We start from the raw sequence: 23233 nt of genomic DNA, 5'->3' as shown, positions 1-23233 counted from the left end.
CTAAAATATGTCCTAAAATATGTCTGAACATGTATTTTACTTGTAAGTAAAACAAGATTGTTATTGTTATTATCAACAGTACTTACAGTTTTGCCACTGATGGCTTCCATGCAGCTGCAACAAGCGCAAGTCTCTGCCTAGCAACAGGTGTTAGGGGCGGAGTCGACTGGATGAGGAAGTTAGCTTTCCGATACAGAAGAGTCAAAGAGTTGTACTGCTCTTACAAAAACAATGTGGGAGGTAAGATCTGATTACAAGTTGAAATAATTTCACAGTAATTTTTACAGGATTAATTCTAAATCTCTGTAGCTGTGTTATTTAGTATTATTTATATACACTATTATAGTATTTATTAGGGATGCAACAATACAGTCAGTCCATGATCCAATACATACCTTGGTTTTTAACTACAGTTTTCGGTTTGAGTGTTTTTTTTTTAGTTTTTTTTTTTGCAACAAATTAGCAACAAAAAACTCCTGTAAACCACTGGAGAAAGCATGGATTATTATATATTTGCTTAACATTTCTTTTGAGAGAGGTAAATTTTCCTAATGATTAAGTATATTTGTAAGCCATTTCTAATTGACATTATTAATGAACTAGATTGTGCCCATTGGTAACCCCAGTTTCATGCCATAATATACACTACATTTATGAATGTGGCGTTTTGTTTATGATCTATTTCAGGGTTGCTGGGACCGGCTAAGAGGGAGGCGTGGCTCCAGCTGAGGGCAGAAGTTGAGGCTCTCACGGACTCTTGGCTGACCACTGCGCTCAAGTCCCTGTCAATCATCAGCTCCAGGTCTGTCTCTTTATGCAGCATCAGCCTTTGTCATTGAGGACTATAGCTTAACACAGCAAAAAAAATCACAATCTCTGTCTCTCTTGCCCAGGAGTAACTGTGTTAACGTCTTAGTGACAACGACACAGTTAATACCTGCGCTGGCTAAAGTGCTGTTGTATAGTCTGGGCTCAGCGTTTCCAATTGAAAACATTTACAGCGCAACCAAAATAGGTGAGTTCAGATACGGGTCCATACAGCAGACTTGCCTTGAGTTCATCACATAAATTGTGTTGAACTGTTTATTTCCATTTCATTGAACTGTTTCATTTCATTTCTGCAATCAAGGGTGATGTAGAGTTCAGTCTGTGTGGAACATGCTTTGGCTCACATTGTTGCATTAAATCATAAATCAAAACAGATCAGGATGACCAGGTCATAACGTCCACATTCACTCTGTCTGATCATGTGGAATTGATTCTGATTTGCTGATCTGTCATCATCTTCCAGGGTTAAATTATTCTTTCATTCCGCTGCTTTATAAACAGCGTTCTTCATTCACAATGAGTTTATTTCACTCTCTGTTCCGAAACACCCTGTTTGAGCTGATATGTTGCTTAACAAATGAAGTTACAACTGCTTTCTTCAAGGCCTCGTTTTAAATGTAAACCAATCAATTTAATATAATCTAATTTAATATTTCAATTATTTTTCCATAAAATACAATTAACATTTTATTTGTATATTTTTCTTTTTAAGTTACTACACTACACACATTTATTACAATCAAATCAACAACAAATAAATAAAAAACTGAGGGAGAATAAAATTCCTATTTAAACAGTCATTGTTTCTCATGGGAATATAAGGTATTTTCAACATTTGCAAGGGCTAGTTGATGATTTTATTTCTCTCCAAATTCAAAATGTCAGTGTTTTTCTCCCAGCACCTGCATAAAAATTCCAGGCCAGATTACCTGCTGTTTTCTGACAAACACAAAGTCGTGTGCTGGAAACTGTTTACTAGAATAATATTACGTCATTGATCCACTACACTGAAAGGATCAAAAAGTAAAAAAAGGCGAAGAGAACAAGAAGAAAAAGAAAACATACAGTGCCGTGAAAAGGTTCTTGTTTTTTACATTTTTTGCATATTTGTCACACTTAAAGGATTCAGATAATCAAACATATTTTAATATTACACAAATATAATGCAAGTAAATACAAAATGCAGTTTTAAAGGGAAAAAGCTGTCCAAACCTACCTGGGTCTATGTGAAAAATAAATGCCCCCTCCCGTCTTGAGTGAATTCTTGTTGACCCAAAGCCTGATTCCACACAGTTACAGAACCCATGTGCATTGCCATGGTTACAGCAAGAACAAAATATTTGTGAGGTTAGGGTTTGTCTGTGTACAAGAGTGACTCTCGCTTTGAATTCATGCCGTTTTCACCATCTCTTTTCACCACTACCCAAAAATAATAATACTCAACAATCAAAGGTTCACGTCTGAGCTTGTTAAGGTTCACGTCTATGCCTTGTTTCCGCAGGTAAAGAGAGCTGTTTTGAACGTATAGTATCCAGGTTTGGCACTAACATAACGTATGTTGTGATTGGCGATGGGCGCGATGAGGAGCATGCAGCCAGCCAGGTAAAATCTCCCGTCTGACCCCAAGCCTCTGACCTGTCACCTTGTTTATGTTGCAGGCAAAGAGAGTTGCTTTGAGCGCATAATGCAGAGGTTTGGCAGGAAGGTAGTGTATGTTGTAATTGGGGATGGTGTGGAAGAGGAGCAGGCCGCTGCCAAGGTAACGACCCGGAAGCAGTGTGTGACTTCTCAGATTGGACTTCCTGCCTGTGTGTGCTGTAGAGCTTTAGATGAAACTGATCGGCAGCTTGTGCACTTCATTTATTTCCTCATCTGTAGTTTCCGTGTGGATGTCTGTAGCGGTTGCTTTTTTTTCCTCTGATCATCTGAGACCAGCTTTTCTTTCTCAGATCCCAAGCCATCTAGAACAGAGCTATTCAACTGAGGTTCTCCGAGGTCTCAGGCATCTAATCGCATCCCGTAGTTTCCTGCGGTCCGAGATCAGTCAAGTTAACCTCCTGTAGATGATCTGCTGAGATGCTGAACCTAAAGGCCCAGTTGAATACTTGCGTTCTAGGAAACCAGTCTGCAGCATTTCTGAACAAAGTTTGTGTACAATACTGTTCAAATGTTTGGGGTCAGGAAATCTTTATTCATCAAGGATGCATTCAATTGATCAAGGGTGACAGTGAAAACTTACTGTATAGATTCTTACAAAAGATAGCGGTTTCAAATAATTGCACTTTCTATTTGATGTTGTAGTTTCCACAATAAATATAAAGAAGCACAACTGTTTTCGACATTAATAAAATAAATGTTTCTTAAGCAGTAAAGCAGCATATCAGAATGATTTCTGAAGGATGATGTGACACTGAAGACTGGAGTAATTATGCTGGAAATACAGCTTTTGCCATCACAGGAATAAATTACAATTTTTTTTTAAAATATATTAAAGTAGGAAACAGTTATTCTAAAACCTAACAATTTCACAATATTACTGTTTTACTATATTTTTGATAAAATAAATGCAACCTTGGTGAGCATAAGAGACGTTATTCAAAAACATTAAAGACCCCAAACTTTTCAACAGGCAAAAGATAAATAAATATATGTTAAAAAAATTACATTTTGCGAAAAGATGGTTTTAATTTCGCAAGATTTTAGAGTGCTAAGCTGAAGGATTTGTAAAGGGTTTGTTTGAAATTTCTAAATAAAGTTCAATATATAAAATTAGTAATTAATATTATATATAAATATATATATATATATATATATATATATATATATATATATATATATATATATATATATATATATATATATACATAATATTTACATTTACTTATAGCACTTTACAATAAACTTCAGTTTGTTAACATTAATTACTGCAATAGATTCTACATTTCTACACATATTAAAACAACATTATTATAAAATAAAAATACAATTTGTTAATGTATTATGGGCAATCATGAATTAACAATAACCTGTAGTGTAATTAAGATGAACCTTTAGCTAGTTAAAAAGGGTTAATTAAAAAAAAAGAATGTATAATTATGTTAACAAATTTTACCTTTTTGTAAAGTGTTAATGTATTTGATCTGATAAAAAGTGTTTGTAAATGCTTTACTAAACTCTTTATAAACCCTCTGTACTATAATAATGTGAGTAATGAGAGGCTGTTGTTTCGTATTATGAGTTTTTCTCCGTGTGATCTGGTTGTTGGATCTCTCACCTCATTTTCAGAAATGAAGAAAACTCTTGAGCTATAACAAACAATAATATTAGATAAACCCTTAGTAGAGTGGCTTAACATGCCTGCATGGATATTGCTAGAAAATGTTAAGCATTGAAGCAAATGCTATTTCCAGTTTTCACACACACTCACAGTCAGTCTGTTTCTCCTCACAGCACAACATGCCCTTCTGGCGGATATCCAGCCACTCTGACCTGCTTGCCCTCCATCAAGCACTGGAATTCGAGTACCTGTAACACTCGATACCTGTATCATAGGCCTTTTTTGTACAACTATTTAAGAACAAGAGTACACTGCAATCTCGTTTTATGTTGTTGTCTTTTTGATTCTTTTTAAGAAAACTCTGGCTTTTAAGATATTTCTGCACTGTCTTAAGAAGACTAGGACAGACTAGGATGAGGGAAAATGGGATTTTAATGGTCAAACCAGGCTTGTAAAGAGCTTACTAAGGTCTTACTTCACACACACACTGCATTTCATGTCTGAATGAGGGGAGTTCTTCGTCTTGAACCACATATATCCTCACTCATCTACAGGAATTACATTATATGTCTGTACAGTAGACTTCATCTCCACTTAAATGACTCAAGCGCTGTACTCTAATCAAGGATCATTTAGAATAGACACATAACTCATGTAAATTATTTTACAGTAACTAGATTAAACACTAAAGGACGCTGTGTTTCCACATGGTATCGTTTTGATTGTTTTTTGTAAGTTTTTGGCAAAAAAGTCTGTGTATAATTTGTTGTGCCTTATGTTTTTGTGTGGCAGTTTTTATTTTGAGAATGTATGTAGATAAACAAAAAAAGTAAACATTTGAGATTTGAGTTGTCTATTTTCTAAAGGTTTTAAAAAATCAAAAAAAATTTGAACTACTGTCAGTACTGGTGCCTCTGAAGAAATCAGTTTTTTTTCTTGTGAGTTAACATTCATTGGTTTAAGTCATGACAGTTGGAAAGAACAGCAAAATAAAAGTCGAGCATCAGGGAAACAACACCTTTTAAAGCTTTATTCTGACTGACCATTAGTTGCAAAGCCATGAGCAGACATAGTGCTGAGTTTGTGTCACAGAATGCACCTACAAATTTAAATACCCGTTTTTCAAAAAAAAAAAAAAAATATTCAAATTTGTGTACATTAACCATCTTAGTGACAAACATTTATTACTTTTAAAGCCATACAATTTGGAAAATAAGTACGTCATAATGGAACAAGACTCTGGTCTTGCTTTCAATTAACTTTTTTTGTACACCCAAAAAAACCCATTTTAGTCCTGGTTCGTTTAGCGTTCATATTTGTGTTTTTAATGCCAAAGCTAAAGATATAAAAAATAAGGATGAGGTCGGAACCTGATTGGCCATCTTCTATGACGTATATTTTGCGAGCTTGCAGAACATCCAAAAACAACGCCTGTCTGACTGGGTTAAATGTGCATATGGTGCTATTTTTTACCAGGTTATAACTCAGTAAGAGCTTATAAAACGTGTGGAATCAAAACGGTGCCAGGAATTCCTCCGTTGCACACACAAAGATGTGCTGTAAATAGACTGGACGAACTGTCAGCGTGGCTCTATGAGGAGAAAAACCAGGTACGCTGGAGCATTTTGTGCTTTTTACGGTCAAGTCTTAGACTGCACGTCCTGTATAACAGATATCATTTGTGGTTGTTTGGTGCACAAAGTCTGGATGGCAGTGTTCACGCTTATTTAAATGAACCGCACTATCTGAACAATCACACAAGGATTCAAATAAACCAAACCTGAAAAATATAACTCCATAAAGCGCCAAATTGAACTATTTTTACTTGACTGAAGTACCTTAAAATGCTGGACAAGTGTTTGATCTTCACGCTGTACAAAACAGGTTTAAGAGACAAAACTACCATTTCTGAATTCAAAAGAACTTGCATGAATTGCTACGACTTAATTAAAAAAAAAAAATGCAACAAGTAACATTTCCAAAAGATCTTTTATTTGGCGCCTTATTTCTTAGATTTGAAGTACTCCTCGATGATGTCCTTAGCCTGGGACTCTTTGCCATAGTCCTGCAGATGGAAACATGAAAACATTAGATGCATGTTACATCTTTAACATTTATTCAGATTTAAAACTGACATGACTCAAATCCTACTATAATTACAACAGGAACAAAATATCATCCCGCTATTCAGTAAATTTAGCTTGTTGCCCTTCTAGGGACCTCAAGAATCAAAACAGGACCAAGAGGCTCGTGTCCAGGCGCTCAATCTAGCCAAGACTTCAAAACCAGACACGAAGCATGGAGAGCCAGCATCTGGACTCGACTTGGCTCGAATATGAAGCCCTAATATTGTTTTAAACACTACTTGTGAAATCCAAGTTATTTTACTACATGTTTTCAATTCAAGTAAGGAATTAAAACGTGTGAACAGGACTACAGTCAGAAACCCACCTTAATGACCACACAGCTGCAGCCCACCACCTTGCGGGGTTTGCCCTCTCTGTCGATCTTGCACAAACCAACCCACTCACCAAGCTTCTTATTGTCATCAACCTACAAGAGAGCACAGAGACCATTATAATTTTATGACTCTACACTTATAAGCAGCGATTTGGGCATTTTAGTTCAAATCAGGCTTAGTCAGAATCAAGAGCACTGCATATTTTATACATCCCTCTTATCTAAAAGACCCAATTCAGTTTGCAAATGGCTCTAAAAATAACCCAATTCAGTTTGCAAATGGCTCTCCTAATGAGATTATCAGAATCAGGTGCATTCAAGAAAATATGCAGTGCCAAGTGTCTCCAGGACCAGTACTGAAAAACCACTGGGCCAGGAAACAAACCCTCAAGTCCAATTGCAGGTAATAGCTCAAAAATAGTATAAATCACTTATAATAAGGAATTTTAATTATATGGCTACAGTTTAAATTCCATGGAAGCTTATTTCTGCCTGAAAAATAAAAGGTAATTACAACTTCCCGCAATCGACTTCATAAAATTGTCAAATTGCAAGTTTATATCTAGCAATTTTGGATTTCTACCTTGCTATTCAATCACCTCATGTATTTTTCTTTCTGTGGTGGAAATTATACCATACAATTTAGACTTGTCCTCTTGCCATTGAGTTTGAGTCCAAATTGTAAGAAAAACTGTGAAAGTCAGAAATTGGACAGGTTTTCTCTTATGGCTGAAATAAAGCTTCCATAAATCCTGATAAAATGTATTAAATGTTATCCTCATAGCCTCTCCTCACCTTAATGAGGTTGATCTGATGCTCGGCACAGAGAGCCTCCACCAGCTTGACGTACATGGGCTCGTCACAGTTTGCTGCCAGGACACAAAGATGAGCCTGGCGCCTGTCAAACAAAGAATGACCACATATGAGCCTTCAACCTCCTCCAACAGGTATGACTGATCACTTCAGCAGTATCTCAGACAGAAATTGGGTAACGATTGGCAGTTATCCTCAGAGACTTCAGTAGAGGGAGCCAAATTATCATCATAGACATACAGCAACATCTTCCAGTTTATTAAAGTCGTCACTTCTTACTTGTCGAGGGCCTTGGCGGCCTCACGGATCCCGCGGGCCAGACCGTCGTGGATGAGTGCAGTCTTCAGCACTTCAGGCAGAGCGGTGTTGACATCCATCACACCTCCGGCAGTGATGCTATTAATTGTACAAAAGGATGTTATCGGGGTGTAAAGAGTCAGGTGTAAAGAGTCACATGCATTTAACAACCTGCGGCTTTTCAGACTGGATGTCTCACTCATGATTAGAGTGAAGGGGTATCCGACTAAAGATTCAAAGTTCATCATAGCCGAGGTCACCAAAAAAAAAAAAAAAAAAAAAAAAAAAAACACCATCCAATATAAAACTTAAATGCTTTAACATGTCATACACTTACAAGGACATACACCAAGTTAATTTAGAGATTAAGAGAAATATTCAAACCCTGTATGGCTTCATTTTGTGGCACATGAGTATAAATGAGTACATGTATATAGACATTCATAGATATAGAAGAATGTCCAATATATTCTCTTTCTGGTACATTAAAAGTGAATAGCAATCTATCAAGGTATTCTGTGAATAACTTGTATTAAGCCAAACCTGGCACAAAACTATCATACAGCATTAAAAAACGTTGAATAATTAAATCAGAATGAAGTGGACTACTATTAAGAGTTTTGCGCCCCTTTGATTGACAGCTTTAGGTCGCAGTTTACTTTCATTGTATAGGAACTAGAGCTCAGACATGCCGCTTATTAATCTACGGGGAGAAATGAAGTCTTAAGGTTCCTAACCATTAGGGTGAGTAAAACTAATCTTAACAGCAAAATAAAGCCATTCAGATGTTCCCTATTTAAATCTAGATTGTGCAACAGCTGCATACTGAAGCGTGGACGATAGAGAGAACACATTCACTCACCCTTCCTCGGCCATTGTAGATTAGCGATGGATGGGAGGATACGATTCTGAAATAAAGGCATAATATAATCGATGCATTAATATCCATTTCTTAGGATACATCTCTAAGTGGTTTAAACGCAGGATGCTGGACATTGAAGACCGATTCTATCAGAGATTACAAAAACTCGCCCTACCTTCCCTCTGACTGCGAGTAAAGAGGACGTCATAGCGTCGACAACATTGTTTTATGCGCAAAGGGCCCCGATGGTGTCCATTTCACTGCCTGCATGGATAGATAGATTTTTTTTGTGGCCTTCGGTTACTTACCGCGTGTTGTTGTTATTGTTTTTATGATTATTTAGAAAATATATTGCTCAACTACATTTTAAGACTTCCGTTTTATATTTCTGCCTTATCCACGACGATGGCGCAAGCGTCTCAATCCACCACTAGGTGGCGCTGTCCACTCCCTCCAGCACTAGAGAGCCATTGCCGCCAAAACGTATGTGGACATTCACACCTAAATTATTAATTGTAAAGGGACTGAATAACAAAATGTAAAATTATCTGAGAACAAACTATATCAGGTTTTGTTAAAATCGGAGTTTTATGAGCCATTTTTTACTTTTAACCAGCTAACGTTAGTGTCAGTGAGATTATACAGTTTGGTACGCACTGCAATCAGTGCGTTAATGTGCAATCTCGGTATAAATTCCCCCTCGTGCAAGTTAAGGCATGCCACACTGATGTCTTGATGTATGTATGTGTGTGTGTGTGTGTGTGTGAGAGAGAGAGAGAGAGAGTCTGTGCTTGTGGTAGGTGGGGCTGTGGTAGGGGTGTACTGTCAAAACTTGCTTTCCTGGTCCTCTAGTTGGCTGAGATTGCTTTTGTTTTAAAGCTTCCAGCTTACTGAAATACCAGTCTGCTCCTCCAGCCACTTTTATTCCCAACAAACCTTTAATACTTTCAGAAGATGTCCATCACGGTGTATTACAGCAGTGTGAGTGGCTCGAGAGAGGTGTGTATCTGTATTTCTGACTGCTCAGGTCTACTTTTTGAAACTATATGATAGAAACTTATATTTTTAAGAGTACCTATTTTTGTGTTTACATGCTAGACAGTCATCTTATGTCAAATTAGATTAGTGAAGTTAACTCCACAGAGGTTTGTGTTTGTGTCTGCAGAAAGATATAAAAAATCCTAGATGGTTAAAAACATTATTGCAAGAAATCTGAAGTAAATAACTAGTTGTTCTCGTCGCATGTCTTTAAAAAAAGGAAGAGAAACCAGAGTTCATTGTGTGTTGTCAAAGGTTCATTGTTTTTCATTTCTGTTTCTTCAGTTGAAGCAACGTCAGTCTGAGATTCTGCAGTTCCTGGATGCCAAGAAGATCAAGTACTCTGCTCTGGACATCGCAGGAAGCGGTGACTTGAAGGAGGAGATGAGGAAGAAAGTGGGAAACCCCTCAGCGATGCCCCCTCAGGTCTTTAATGGAGACAAATACTGTGGGGTAAGTCTCATCTGTTTTTGATACTGCTCTGTAGATCAAGAGGGAAGAATTGCTTCTGTTTTACGTGCATCAATTCAACCTCAAGTCAGAAATGGTCCGTTGATTCAATCTTCTAAAAACCGATGCATGCTGGCATTTAAATGAATTTAATTTGAAATAAGTTCAGCATCCACATGTTTTTCTGTTCATTTTGTGTATTAAAATTAAGAAGCATTCCTTGAGAATAAGTCTTTTGCGGTTATTAGGAAAAGGACATAACGTTCATGCTATGATGTGTCATAAAGCGTAAACAGAACATGGAAATCTTCGAAATGAACTAAATGTATCTGTTTGGGTTTTGCAACAAGCATGTTGAAACGCTGAGTCAGTTACCTAGAGAGAGAAAACAGGGCGTAAGTGTTTGTAGTGTATGTTAATGCTGTGCAAACAACACTTGAAACATAAGAGTTTGTATATAGGCACAGGAGACCTGTCAGGCTCGTTCAGGTTCTTACACACACTTTCAAACACTCCGATCCGCTATAGATTATCCACTGCTTGGAATGCACCAGGGCTTTCTTGTGATAGTCCGCCACTCTGGGGAACATCTTGAGATTGCGTTGCGATGCTCAGAACAGTGCACGCTGTTTACAAATCTGCAAGAAATCACACAGTTCAGATTCCACACATGCAGGGTGTCTGGACGTACTTTACCAGTAATGCCCGACTTAATGCTTTTAAGATATTCAAATCTTGTTTTCCCTTTCTCATATTTCTTATTTGTAAAGACTACATAAAGCTGGTTATCTTCTGTGTTTGTGTTTATAGGACTATCAGAAGTTTTCTGATGCGATGGAGGATGGGAACCCAGAGGCATTCTTCAAACTCTAAACAAATACTTGCACACTAAACTAAAACCATACATTTTAATAATATAAAAATATAAAATAAAAAAATAAAAAAAATTTAAAAAAAAAAACTAAAAAAAAATATATCAAGCGTATCTCTGCTACATTATGTATCTACAAGTGTACAGTATCACCTTTCTTATTTTGGCCACTAGGGTGCAGTAATGTCTCGAGTACCTAAAATGTATTAGCATTTAATCCTCCTGATGCGTTTTTAAACAGTGATTCTTAGAAATTCTAAACCCATGACAGTAGCTTAATAGCTTATTAATTACAGTTTCCAGGTAGTGTTATATTAAGCCTAATTCGCTCTGACGTGTCTTTAAAAACCATAATCATTACTGATGTCATTATCAAATTTTAATTTCAATTAAATGGTAATATTTTAATTGCTATTCACTATTATTAGTATTCACATTTAAATATCAAAAGAAAAATGTAGGTCGAATTCTTTTTTTAATTATAAGGTAATGGCTCTTGTAAAGTGTTCTGTTTGTTAGAATTTTAAGATTGATGTTTTCTTTTTCATGGGAAGTTAAGTGACTGAGGGAAGTGTTTACTGGGGTATAATAGCATGAAATCAAATCAGCGTTGTTATCTGTTGATTTGATGGTCCATACAGGAATATTTAATAAAGAAATTTGGGGTGGGGGGTGTCATGGCAACAAATGCAAACATTAAACTGGCAGAGATTCAGATGAACAATTGTGATAGTCTGATAGATTTAAAATAAATTAAAACAATGTGACTAAAGTTCATTTTTATGAGTTTTTCCTCTTAATTACTTCAAAAGTAAGTCATAAAGACACTGATTGAACATGGAGTTAAATACTTGGACCTTTTGCATTTTTGTATATTGTTTTATATACAATATTTGCCTAAATTGAGACTCTCTTGAGAAACACAAGAAATAATCATTAAAGCAGTTTTTGAATATATTTTATTAAAAATTAGATTTTTAAATTATTCATTTAGATTATGAAAGAAAACAACAGTAACTTCATACATACATCAGTACAGAGAGGAATGATTCCATTTTACAGAATGTGTGTATGTGTGTGTGTTTGTGTGAGACATACGTAAAACATAATTATGTCCTGAGAATGGTGTGTGTGTGTGCGGAAACATACATGCTTATTCATGTGGAATCATTTAATGAATGGGTGGGAGGAGTGAAGCAAGAAGCGCATATCACAATGAATAGTAAATGAGTGATTCTGTTGTGTTTGTGAGGAAAAAATCTAGAGTAGACTGTGTAAACATTAAATATGTTCCACAAAACAACTTTGTGAGTAAACCAACTATTCTCCCCAGCTTTGCATGATATAAGTCACTATATAAGCTACATAAATTGGTGAGCTGAAAGTCGAGGCATCACAGTGTGCTACATGCTAACATACCCCTGAGAAGAAAAACACACTTTAACACACAATTAAAGAGAAAAAGACTGAGCAAGATATGAGGTCTTTAGCATGTTTTTTTTTTTATCCGAAAGAACAAAAGGCTTTAGGAATGAGATGTGAAATTCCAATAATAGAGCATAAGGTGTTCAAATACTGATTTAGGACCAGTTTTACACTCAGAAAAAGCTTTGAAGAGCCATTATGTGTTGTTGAAACACAGAGCTCAGATTTTCGCTGTTTCACTGAGATCTTAATTCAGGTCGGGATTCTATTTCCTGTTTTGAGGTTGTTTTGGCTTTTGGTCTGAACTTCTTTTTTACAAATAGATCCAAGCCTGCGGAAAGGACAATATACCAAATTCTTCTGCTGTTTCCCTACATTTCCTTTTGGAAATGTAAACAAAGAACAAGTTTCAAGAGACGTGTTCATGCAGCCTTGCATACTTATTATTCTCTTTGTTAACAATATAAGTCTTATGCACACAAACATAAGTTCACTTTCTATCCCTGTATCACGTTATAAAAAGAAAAGGTTTTTCATGCAACACATGTACAACAAATGAAACATAACAGCAACACATATAAATAATTAATTAGGCCATAGAAAACATTAATCACACTGTGTATGTGTGTGAAGTTTGTTAGCTGGAGGGCAGTGTGTGTTTGGCAAAAGCATTGCTGGCAGTGAGGGCTACAGACCAGGGGACGAAAGTTACATCACAGGAAAAAGAGGCAAAAGCACAGTGTTTCAGTCAAGAGAAATGTCAATGACACGCTCTAGGATTCAGAGTCCTGCAGAGAACAGAATTTAATTCAATAATATATCAATCAAAACAATAAAACAAAAAAAAAATCACATTAAACCAGAGTAGAGCCAGTAACACAATATGACAAAATATCAATATTTTCATCTTGCTCTTCAGTACAACTATCTAAACAGCCACTATGAAAATTGCATAATGTGTTTCATAGAGTATATTCTGAATTCACTTTATTTTTCTTATTCCATTGGCAAATTGTGTTTTTAAGTATAAATCTAACAAAAATAATGGTTAATGCATAAAACTAGAAAAGAAATAGCCTAAAGGGGAGGGAAAAATTAAATATATTCAAGATGTATTTTCTGAAAACAGGTTTTATTAACATTTTATTATTTGTTTTAAAAACCTTTTTCCTTTTTATTAATTAAAAGACCAGCTGGAGTGTGTTTGTACCTTTACAGGGGGCAGACGGAGGAATGAGAACACTGTGTTCGTCTCTTTAGACTGGAAGAAATCTTCATAATCCTGCAAAATGATAGAATGATAAATGACTGAGGAGAGTTTTTAGCAACTGTAACTGTCTTTGTGCTGTTTGTTTTTTAAATTGGATATAATATTGGCATTTTATCTGCCATAAATATCATAGCAAACTAGATAAGAGAACCTGCTTATTCAGATTATATAAATTATGCTATTTAACATTAACATTACTTCAAATCAAATTCTTTATTAATGATATAACTTTATTCATAACAATTCTCCATATTAAAAAAAGCACCTTGCTCATACATTCTTTTAAAAATACACAAGGATAGTTTAAATATGTCTTGCTCTACATTAGTGTCAAACAGTTAATCGCTGTGACGTGAAGGAAGCGGATCTGCTGTTCTGATTGGCTTAGAGAGTTGTTGGAGGCGGTGTCTAAGAGTAATTAGGATTATTGTGAGATTACATCAATTGGGCACTCAGCAAAATCCAGACGCTTCCATGAGTCAGTCACAAAATATACAAACCTTACCATAACTCAAGTTTAAAGTGATGAATCATTTCTAAATTAAGATGCAAACTCGTAAATGTCTTTCTGATTCTTTAGCCATTTATGGCAAGAGACTCACAGTGGCATATTGCACTACAACTCTAATTGATAAATAGAGATGGTGAAGGTGTGAATGTAAGTATTAGGGTGTGCTTTGTCTGCAAAATCTCTTTTTTGAAACTTTAAGATTTGTTTTTGGAATTAAAATGACTTTCCCTTTTCACAACCTTATGAAGGGCATCTCATGCTTTAATGTGATTGGCTAGAGAAAACACAATAAATACCACACTAGAATGTAAATGACTGGAAAACAGAACGGTGCCACACAGCTTACACCATGGATCTTTGTATATGTCTATTGATTTTTAAGAAAGATCTTCCCAAACCAAACCAATGTGGACTCATTGGCCAGACAGAGAGCTTTTAGCTTATCATTGATTTAAGTGTCTACTTCAACAGAATCCCCCAGATGTCTTACAGAACCAATTAATATGCATGAATTGAGGTCCGTGTCGGTATATTGATGAAGACGTAACCAATGTGTGAGTATCTAACAATAAATTTGCTTCTGAAAGAAGATTATTGAACAGGTTAAGTGAATATGTTTTATTAGGAGATTAGTGCATCACCTGTCCAGTGTGTGACATATCAAGCATATGAATTAGAAATTGATGAATGAAAAGAATTGATGACTCACGCCGCAGTAGTCGTCTCCACTGAAGATCTGAGGGGGGAGAGGATTGCCCTTTTCAGGTCGTTTCTGCTCAGGAATGTTCTGGTACATCCAGAGCCTCTGATCCTCCAGCATGGTGATGTCAACCTCCTCGAAGCTGATCCGGTTGGCCTCCAGAAAGCCCACGATGGCCTGCTGACGTTTCTTCACCTGAGGAATCACACAATAAAGTTCTCTGGTCAGTGATCTGTGATGGATATTAAATGATCTGTGTTATCAAAGTTATTAAAGGCTACTCTCAAACTTATGTATTAACATTTATGAGTGTATGAGCAATTATTAATTCACAACTGAAAAGTGGTTGTGTTGTAATCTTGAAAAACTGCTGTTTGCATCCCAAAAATCTTACTAACTACTTACTACTGTCACATTATTTGTCACATCCATCTCTGTTGGGTCATGTAAAATACATGTTAATAATTTAAAATTAAATAGTTTGCATTTGTTTTTTGTTTTTTTGTTTTCCAATTTATTGCTTTTAAATGTTAACTATATATTAAAAAATACTATGTAGTTGATTCTAAAATGCTTTATGCATTTTTACAGAATTGTAAAATAGTAAATATAGTATTAATTGGAAATAATATGTGGTGCAATGATATTAACTAATTAAAAGTGTTATTAACAAATTTCTGTGTGCATTAGTGTCTATAATTCCCTCAAAAAAACAAAATTTTGAATTTAACAATGTTGGCAAATAAATTAAAGTATAAAGTATTAATATACTGCTATACATTTCTGTGTGCATTAGTGTCTATATGTCCCTTCTGAAAACACACAGATGGAAAGCACTCAGTGAAATCCCCATTAGTCAGATGTACAGTGGGAGGAGAGTACTGATCAGCAAAAAGGGATTTATTTGAAACCACATGTAAAACACACACCTGGGACTTCAGACACACCTAAAAAAATTCCTAAAACGTTATAGAATATGACTATGCATTTAAAGCACATCAAATTTAACACACAAACCATGAAATACTTTGTGTGTTTATTTCATTGTGCCTTTGAGTGTCTATTTGTGTGGTCAAAAGGTTATTTAACATCTGTTCTATGTCTGGCGTCCTGTGTTTCTGAATCCTTCCCCATATTAACACTGAATAAACATTTTGTCCTTATCTTACACACTTGTCTGTCACCCTCTATACTCAGCTCTCCATTGTACTGTTTAAAAACTCAATAGTTCCATTCCAGTGCAACAATGCCAAAGTAGATTTTCCAAAGAATAAACATGTCTTTCTTTAAATTTCTAGCACTTGTAGTTAATGAATGCATTAAGAAGTGGCACACAGAGATGAAAAGATTGCCAAAATGATAAAATTCCTTTTATAAACAACTTCCTCGAAAGAACAACACAGTAGAGTTAAAGGGGTAGTTCACCCAAAAATGAAAATTCTGTCATTACTTACCCTCATGTCGTTCCAAACCTGTAAGACCTTCGTTCATCTTCAAAACACAAATTAAGATATTTTTGATGAATTCTGAGAGCTCTCTGACCCTCCCATAGACAGCAAGGGTCCTTAAACGATCAAGGCTCAGAAACGTAGCAAAGAGATCGTTAAAATAGTCCATGTGACATCAGTGGTTCAACCGTAATTTTACAAAGCTACAAGAATACTTTTTGTGTGCAAAGAAAACAAAAGTAACAACTTTATTCAACAACTTGTCTCCTCCGTGTCACCCTATAGGGCCATTTTGAAGAGTATCACATACATAACGTATGCTGTTCTGTGTCAGCAGCACCGTACGCGGATATGCTGTTTACTTTTATTTATGCTTTGATCTGAACGTAAACAACATATCCGCGTACATAACGTTGCATACGTTGTTTACGTATGTGATACACTCCAAAATAGCCCTATAGAGTGATGCGGAAGAGACGAATTGTTGAATAAAGTCGTTATTATTGTTCTCTTTGCACACAAAAAGTATTCTTGTAGCTTCGTAAAATTACGGTTGAACCACTGATGTCACATGGACTATTTTATCGATCTCCTTAATACGATTCTGAGCCTTGAGCGTGTGTAAGGACCCTTGCTGTCTATGGGAGGGTCAGAGAGCTCTCAGAATTCATCAAAAATATCTTAATTTGTGTTCTGAAGATGAACGAAGGTCTTACAAGTTTGGAACGACATGAGGGTGAGTAAAGCCCCTTTTACACTGCACGTTGGACCGGAACATTGCCGGGTCGCACTCTGTGTGAATGCAGATACGTCCTGGGATTGATTCCGTGATTGATCCCGGGTCGGGGACCTAGTAACATTGCGCTGTGTGAACAAAAGCCAGAACTAATGCCGTGTTTTAGTGATGATGCACGTTATCGCGTAACTTTTTTACCAGGTGTTTTGAAGGCAGATCAACGTTTGCGACGAAACAAATATGTGCAAACTGTAACGAAGCAGAGATCAGTTAGTTCCTCACTAATCCGTGCTGAAGCTGAGATTGTTCGCCAGCTTAAGTGAAAGTTAACGTGCCTAGCCTTTTCGACTCGTACATTACACGTCACACCCTGATATCACGTGTCTTCACGGGACCTTTACGCAAATGTGTGTGAACGCACGCACATATTCCGGGAAATCACTGGCAGTGTGAAAGTGCAAAATCTAGTGACCCGGGAACAATTGCCGGGACACATTACCCATGTATTTTCCGGAATCGCAGTGTGAAAGGGGCTTAAGTAATGACAGAATTTGCATTTTTGGGTGAACTATCCCTTTAACTGATGTTTCAGTTTTAAAATTTAAAGAACTTTACCATTGTTCCAAAACCTTTCATTTCATAAAAATATATTACTTTCTTTTTAGATATTCTCTCTAAATCACCTTTTGTGTTTCACAGAAGAATACAGATTTAACTAAAACTAAAACCATAAAGTCATCACTTGAAATAAACATGAACTAATAAAAAATGAATAAAAACTATACAGACATATTTAAAAATAACTAATAAAAATGACAAAAAGCTACAAAACAAATTAAAATAAAAAAGAAAATATAAAAATAAAACCTGATTTATTTGTCTGGTTGTATAGATAGTACAGTATCAATGGTACTAAAATAACACTGCTGTGTAACTAATGACAAAATGTTTATTTATTGCTTAACTATCCATTTAAGATAAAAAAAAGAAAATAAAAATGTTTGTAAAACCTTAAATCTTTAAACTGTTAAGCCATATGTATACACCTTTAGCTGATGATATAGCTACATGCATTTTCCCTCAACAGGCTCCAGAAATAATACTTCAGTCTGCGCACCTAACGACAGAAAATGAGGCCTAGTTTCAACAGCTGTTTGAGAGGGTGTGACTTACAAAAACACACAAACCTACACACCCTAGTTTGGCAAGTGTGTTGTCCAGAGAGAGGTTTTGGACATATCCACATTGTGGAGGAGGACAGATTGAGTACAAAAAGTCCCCTGCCTCACCTCGCCTTGCCTTGCCTATCTTTGTCTCTCTCCCTCTCTCTGCTGACTTTGCAGAGCGTGTTGTTTGGTGGCCACTGCATGCAGAGCTGTTTAGATTAATTCTGTCACTGAACACACACATACACACACCTGTGCACATAGAAAGCACCAGTAAATAAAGATTGATACTCAGTGATGCGTTGATGAGTGAAACACACCTATGGGCATGTTTGACTGCAAGAGAGAGAGTGAGATTCTTTGTAAAGGTAGAGCAGCTTTCCATTAAACATTAAGCCCTGTCTGTGCTTTTTAAAAGCTCTATAAAACTCCTGGCCTGATAAACAGAGAGCAGGATAATAGCAGCTCTAGCCTTGTGTCAAACCAGCACAGCCACACAATGCAGCTATTGTTTTATCCTCAAAACAAAACACTGAAGACATAGCCATTCTCTGTCTATATGATTCATTTTAAGAACTCAACTTCTCTATATCTGCAACAACATGTTAGTTAAAGGGATAGTTCACCCAAAAATTAAAATTTGATGTTTATCTGCTTACCCCCAGTGCATCCAAGATGTAAGTGACTTTGTTTCTTCAGCAGAACACAAACGAAGATTTTTAACACAAGCCATTGCAGTCTGTCTGTCACATACTTATAAGTGCATTACCGCCACCCAGCTCTCTAGTGGACCATTGACACTCTATCTTCAATCTCAATGGTCAATGGTCCATTTGAGAGATAGGTGGCGGTAATGCACTTATAAGTCTGCGATCCACCATAAAGCAAGAAGAAGAAGACGTCTCATGCACCTGCTGCTGAGAATGTGCTCAGGAGAGTTCTAACAGTTTGCACATTGCGTGAATCAGAGGTAAAAACCCGATATAAATAATCCACAGGGTTTAGCACAGACCAATAGTTTTGTGTCTTTACACATCAATGTATCGTCACAAGCCACAGGGTTTAATTTGGTTTTGTGTATGTTTTTTTTTTTTTATTGTATGTTTTAGCCGTGATTCCCATCCACTTCCATTATAAACTGACAGACTGCAACGGTTTGTGTTAAACATCTTCGTTTGTGTTCTACTGAATAAGCAAAGTCAGCTACATCTTGGATGCCCTGGGGGTAAGCAGATAAACATCAAATTTTCATTTTTGGGTGAACTATCCCTTTAAGATAATAAATAATCACGAACTGTGTTTTCTGTAAATATTGACTATCATTAAGTTACATCGTTTGACCAGTACGTAGCGACAAGTGACTTGTCTTTTTTAGTGACTCACTTCTTAACGATTTGTTCAATAATTTGTTCAGGAAGGAGAACCAGCATTCACCTGTCTTTGTGTGCGAGTTGTTGAATCAATCATTCAACCGATTCGTTCAAAAATCCCGGATTCATTCATTCATTAAGGAATAAAATGTCACTATTGTCTGAGACGCACAGCGATTCTGTTGATGTTTTATTTAAAAAACTGTTTATACTTAAAGGGATACTCCACTCCAAAATGAAAATTTTGTCATTAATCACTTACCCCCATGTCGTTCGAAACCCGTAAAAGCTCCGTTCATCTTCAGAACACAATTTAAGATATTTTGGATGAAAACCTGGAGGCTTGAGACTGTCCCATAGACTGTCCAATGTCCTCCATGCCACAAGGATGCGCTGTTTCTATGTGTATTTAGCTTTGATTTAAAAAAAAAAAGTGCATCCTTGTGGCGCGGATGACATAGAAGAGCAAACACAGCACCGTGATATGGAGAGACACAGAGGAGACCATTATCAAAGGAATTATTGAATAAAGTCGTTATTTTTGTTTTCTTCGCTTACAAAAAGTGTTCCCATTGCTTCATAAAACCCAGATTGCACGTCTGATATCAGAGGGAGTATTCTGACGATGACTTTCATACGTTTTATAGACCTTGACACTGTTATTTACTTGGCAGTCTATGGGACAGTCTCAAGCCTCCAGGTTTTCATCAGAAATATCTTAAATTGTGTTCCGAAGACGAACGGAGCTTTTACGGGTTTCGAATGACATGGGGGTAAGTGAATAATGAAAACATTTTCATTTTAGGGTGGAGTATCCCTTTAAGTTACTCAGTATTAAATTCTGTTTTATTGAATTGTTGTATAAAAGCAATATTATAATCATGCTGTTATTCCTAATATACCATGCTGTCTCCTGACTAATAAGGCATATTCAAAGCTATTCTGATATATTCGGATATATAGCACTTTTGTTCGACTGATGTTCCTTTTTCAAACACACACACACACACACAAAACTGCATACAATTTAAATTATCATTCAAACATATAGCCTATTGATTAATGATTCATTTATTCAGAGGTCAAAAGTGTCCAATCAGTGTATTTCTATTTAGCTTTAGTTTCATTTCAGTTTAAGTTTTAGTAATTAAGCACTTAAACCATTGATCTATAATAAAGAATCTAGTCATTATATAGATCAGTGACTTAAATCAGTGGCTTCAACTTAAACTTGTTTATTACCATTAGTTGCCAAGGCAACATTACTAATGGTTCATTTTTTAGGTTTAAATTTTCATTTAATATTTATATTTTATTGTATTTCAGCTTTAACACAAATAAATGTAATAGATTTACTAGTAAACAATAAAAACACTAATATCTAATTACAGGATAGTTTACAGAGGTATTGGTCATGTGATCATGAGGCGACCTGCTACATTTAAATTACATTTATTAGGCTACTGATATGACTTGGTTTTAAATGTACATCTTCTTTTTTTTACTTTTTCTAATTTATTTTAAAACATTTTTATACTACATAGGATTTTTGCATGTGTAAAACTTTCGATTAAAAGATGAAGTGCGCTTTTATAAAAGACAGATCCCATGAGTGTGTGTCATCCCGTTTTGAATCAATGAGCTGAATGCACTCTTACCACTCAGACTTTCCTAACACACTTACTAAGCCTATATCCCTGTCGAACCTGTCTCTCCACTAAGCTCAGCTGACTGAATATCAATCAGTGAGCGCTCTCAGTCTCAGTCTTTCACATGCATGTGTAAAGTGCAATGGTTGGAGGTGGATGAGTGTAACGGGTGGAAAAGGTTAGTCAGGGTATGACCTTTATAATCCCCCTCTGACCAAAGCTTATGAGAGCTAATGTGAATCAGCGTGTGTTTGTGTAGCTATAAGCTAAAATATTAACCTCCACTCATTTGATCCTAAAATCAGCCACCTTTTAGTACAGATTGGTTTCAGCCATCACTTGCTTCACATCCTCTTGACACAAAACAAGTTATATAACAAACACATATGTAAACTGATTGAACACACACACACACACACACACACACACAGTAAATCTGACCACCCATCATATGCCACTTATTAAGTGAAACATTTCATTTTCTTTCCTAATGATTATCTTAGAAGAATGTCAGCATAAAAGAGATGTTTGCCTATATATGAGAGCAGTGTGTGCTGAGGCCACGGAGACTTAAAAATAGATCTTTTTGGGTAAACAATCCTGGTCTTGTAGAAATAAGAAATCGGTGCATAGCTCATTTAGGCTATTACCTCATTCTGGTACTATTAAGTTACAGTGCTGAACTGTACTTGCCTCTCTAACATCCAAAAACACATGCTTCACCTCCATATCAAAGCTGTCAAATACACAGTGAGTCACTGTACAAACATCATCTGATAACCATCAAATACCAAATGAATGACATTACAAGAAAATATGAATACAGTCGCCCATCCCTCCACCCAGTCTCTGTTCAGAGACTGTGATCTCCCCATTTAAAGAACTAAAAATCAATGTCACTGGACCAGCCTGCTAAAGGGCTGCAACATAATCCCAGCTCTGAATGAATCAGGACATTTCTTGTGCTTTCCCTGCAGGCTGTATAACAGAGCGATTAAAACCGAGCTGATCTGCACGCCAGTGATTGTGGCACTGGATTTGGCAGTGAGGTTGGCTTTTACTGTAAACATGCACTTTGTCCAACCTCTAAGCTTTATGGCTGTTTGCAGTGCGCCGAGGTGGACAATAGCTTGGATTATCTCAAATACAGCATTAACCATCACCACTGAAAAGCATTAGATAGAAACAATTTCTGAATATATAGATCAGAACTGAGTTTGGCAGTGATTATGTAGCTAATACATTTTAGAGTCACAATAAGTCATATCTATACAGAATGTTCTGCAATGTGTGGCTTGAAAACAGCCCCAGTTTGGCACCAAAATGTAATGTAAATGTAAAATACCAAAAAGTACCACAGTTATACCCTGAAACCATGGTAATACCATGTGTTTTTTGGAAAATTATTCTTGGAGTGGCATGTAAATACCATGAACATGGATAATTGATTCATGGTTTATATTAAAAGTACCATAGTATTGCTATTTGATTCAGTCAATGTATACAGGTATAAAGAGAGGTTGGGTTTTCCAGGATGGGTTAAGTTCATGAAGTGGCCCGGGCTTACCTGAATATAAACGACACTCTTATTGACATATTCATATACTCGCGTGCGCATAAAAACCTCACTGAGTGACTGAGTTATTCATACAAATCTATGTAAGACATTCTTACGTCTATTTAACATATTTAAGATATAAAATAAATGATAAAATTACAGATCACAGAATAAAAATTAGCAGTCGTTTGATGTTATTCCCGGTTGTCTCCAGTTTTAAAACACGCAACTCTGAAATGTGCGGCGTAAACGTTACTCACCGCGACAGACCCGGAGGAGGACGCGATAAACACTCTGATGACCATCGTAATCCTCCTTGCCCTCTCGCGGAAGAATGAAGGCTGGGAAATGTTGCGAGCTCCCTTTCTATAGACTTATGGACCTGCGGTGACGTCAATGCCACCCTTTGAAATGAAAGTGAGCGCGCGCGCCCGGTGTTTTATAATAAAGCCGCTCGTGCTCCATCAGCGCACTTCACTCGGGAGCGCGAAGCACTCGCAGCGC

At 36.3% G+C, this 23233-nt stretch overlaps 4 protein-coding genes and 2 non-coding genes across 16 annotated transcripts in view; 2 read left to right on the top strand and 4 right to left on the bottom strand.

Annotated features, from left to right (window-relative positions):
• The window catches only part of LOC109064042 (eyes absent homolog 4-like), a 28282-nt gene extending 23336 nt beyond the window's left edge, over window positions 1–4946 (top strand). For 6 of the 11 annotated variants that reach the window (XM_042750302.1, XM_042750305.1, XM_042750300.1 and 3 more), the window contains 5 exons: window positions 80–240; window positions 688–802; window positions 894–1015; window positions 2487–2587; window positions 4279–4946. In XM_042750302.1, the coding sequence (XP_042606236.1) occupies window positions 80–240; window positions 688–802; window positions 894–1015; window positions 2487–2587; window positions 4279–4359 (580 nt within the window). In that variant the 3' untranslated portion in view covers window positions 4360–4946. Of the gene's footprint in view, window positions 1–79; window positions 241–687; window positions 803–893; window positions 1016–2329; window positions 2431–2486; window positions 2588–4278 lie in introns of all 11 variants that reach the window. The other 5 variants (XM_042750299.1, XM_042750301.1, XM_042750298.1 and 2 more) reach the window with 1 other exon arrangement.
• A 1129-nt stretch (window positions 4947–6075) lies between these two features.
• On the bottom strand, window positions 6076–8821 carry LOC109064044 (40S ribosomal protein S12). Its single transcript, XM_042750336.1, has 6 exons — window positions 8713–8821; window positions 8538–8583; window positions 7658–7774; window positions 7361–7463; window positions 6557–6658; window positions 6076–6170 (listed from the first exon to the last, which is right to left on the bottom strand). Exons 2-6 carry the CDS (start codon window positions 8549–8551, stop codon window positions 6108–6110), a joined length of 399 nt encoding a protein of 132 aa, XP_042606270.1. The 5' UTR covers window positions 8552–8583; window positions 8713–8821; the 3' UTR covers window positions 6076–6107.
• Window positions 7533–7617, bottom strand: LOC122142120. Its single transcript, XR_006158354.1, has one exon. It is a non-coding gene; the product is annotated as a small nucleolar RNA SNORD100 (small nucleolar RNA).
• On the bottom strand, window positions 7852–7926 carry LOC122142115. The gene has a single exon (XR_006158349.1). It is a non-coding gene; the product is annotated as a small nucleolar RNA SNORD101 (small nucleolar RNA).
• Window positions 8822–9327: 506 nt separating the features above from the next.
• Window positions 9328–10935, top strand: LOC109064045 (SH3 domain-binding glutamic acid-rich-like protein 3). Its single transcript, XM_019081058.2, has 3 exons — window positions 9328–9536; window positions 9861–10028; window positions 10836–10935. The coding sequence occupies exons 1-3, from the start codon at window positions 9492–9494 to the stop codon at window positions 10896–10898; spliced, it is 276 nt and encodes a 91-aa protein (XP_018936603.1). The 5' UTR covers window positions 9328–9491; the 3' UTR covers window positions 10899–10935.
• Window positions 10936–11837: 902 nt separating this feature from the next.
• On the bottom strand, window positions 11838–23233 carry LOC109064021 (SH3 domain-binding glutamic acid-rich-like protein 2). The gene is made up of 4 exons (XM_042750337.1): window positions 22990–23233; window positions 14812–14997; window positions 13532–13603; window positions 11838–13109 (listed from the first exon to the last, which is right to left on the bottom strand). The coding sequence occupies exons 1-4, from the start codon at window positions 23032–23034 to the stop codon at window positions 13095–13097; spliced, it is 318 nt and encodes a 105-aa protein (XP_042606271.1). The 5' UTR covers window positions 23035–23233; the 3' UTR covers window positions 11838–13094.

Source organism: Cyprinus carpio, chromosome B23 (genome assembly GCF_018340385.1).
Source record: "Cyprinus carpio isolate SPL01 chromosome B23, ASM1834038v1, whole genome shotgun sequence".
Lineage (NCBI taxonomy): Eukaryota > Metazoa > Chordata > Actinopteri > Cypriniformes > Cyprinidae > Cyprinus > Cyprinus carpio.
Note: the sequence above shows the minus strand (reverse complement) of the source record. Positions and strands in the feature narration are given on the sequence as shown.

Bases quoted from the DNA above. Each gene is read 5' to 3' on its own strand.
- LOC109064044 (XM_042750336.1), bottom strand. The intron at 7,464-7,657 runs GTAAGAAGTGAC...TTTGTTTGACAG, and splicing joins GCCGCCAAGGCCCTCGACAA to GCGCCAGGCTCATCTTTGTG. The intron at 6,659-7,360 runs GTGAGGAGAGGC...GCTCTCTTGTAG, and splicing joins ATCAGATCAACCTCATTAAG to GTTGATGACAATAAGAAGCT.
- LOC109064045 (XM_019081058.2), top strand. From the start codon at position 9,492: ATGTCCATCACGGTGTATTACAGCAGTGTGAGTGGCTCGAGAGAG. The intron at 9,537-9,860 runs GTGTGTATCTGT...CTGTTTCTTCAG, and splicing joins GTGTGAGTGGCTCGAGAGAG to TTGAAGCAACGTCAGTCTGA. The intron at 10,029-10,835 runs GTAAGTCTCATC...TTGTGTTTATAG, and splicing joins ATGGAGACAAATACTGTGGG to GACTATCAGAAGTTTTCTGA.
- LOC109064021 (XM_042750337.1), bottom strand. From the start codon at position 23,034: ATGGTCATCAGAGTGTTTATCGCGTCCTCCTCCGGGTCTGTCGCG. The intron at 14,998-22,989 runs GTGAGTAACGTT...GTGATTCCTCAG, and splicing joins CCTCCTCCGGGTCTGTCGCG to GTGAAGAAACGTCAGCAGGC. The intron at 13,604-14,811 runs GTGAGTCATCAA...ATCATTTTGCAG, and splicing joins GTGGAGACGACTACTGCGGC to GATTATGAAGATTTCTTCCA.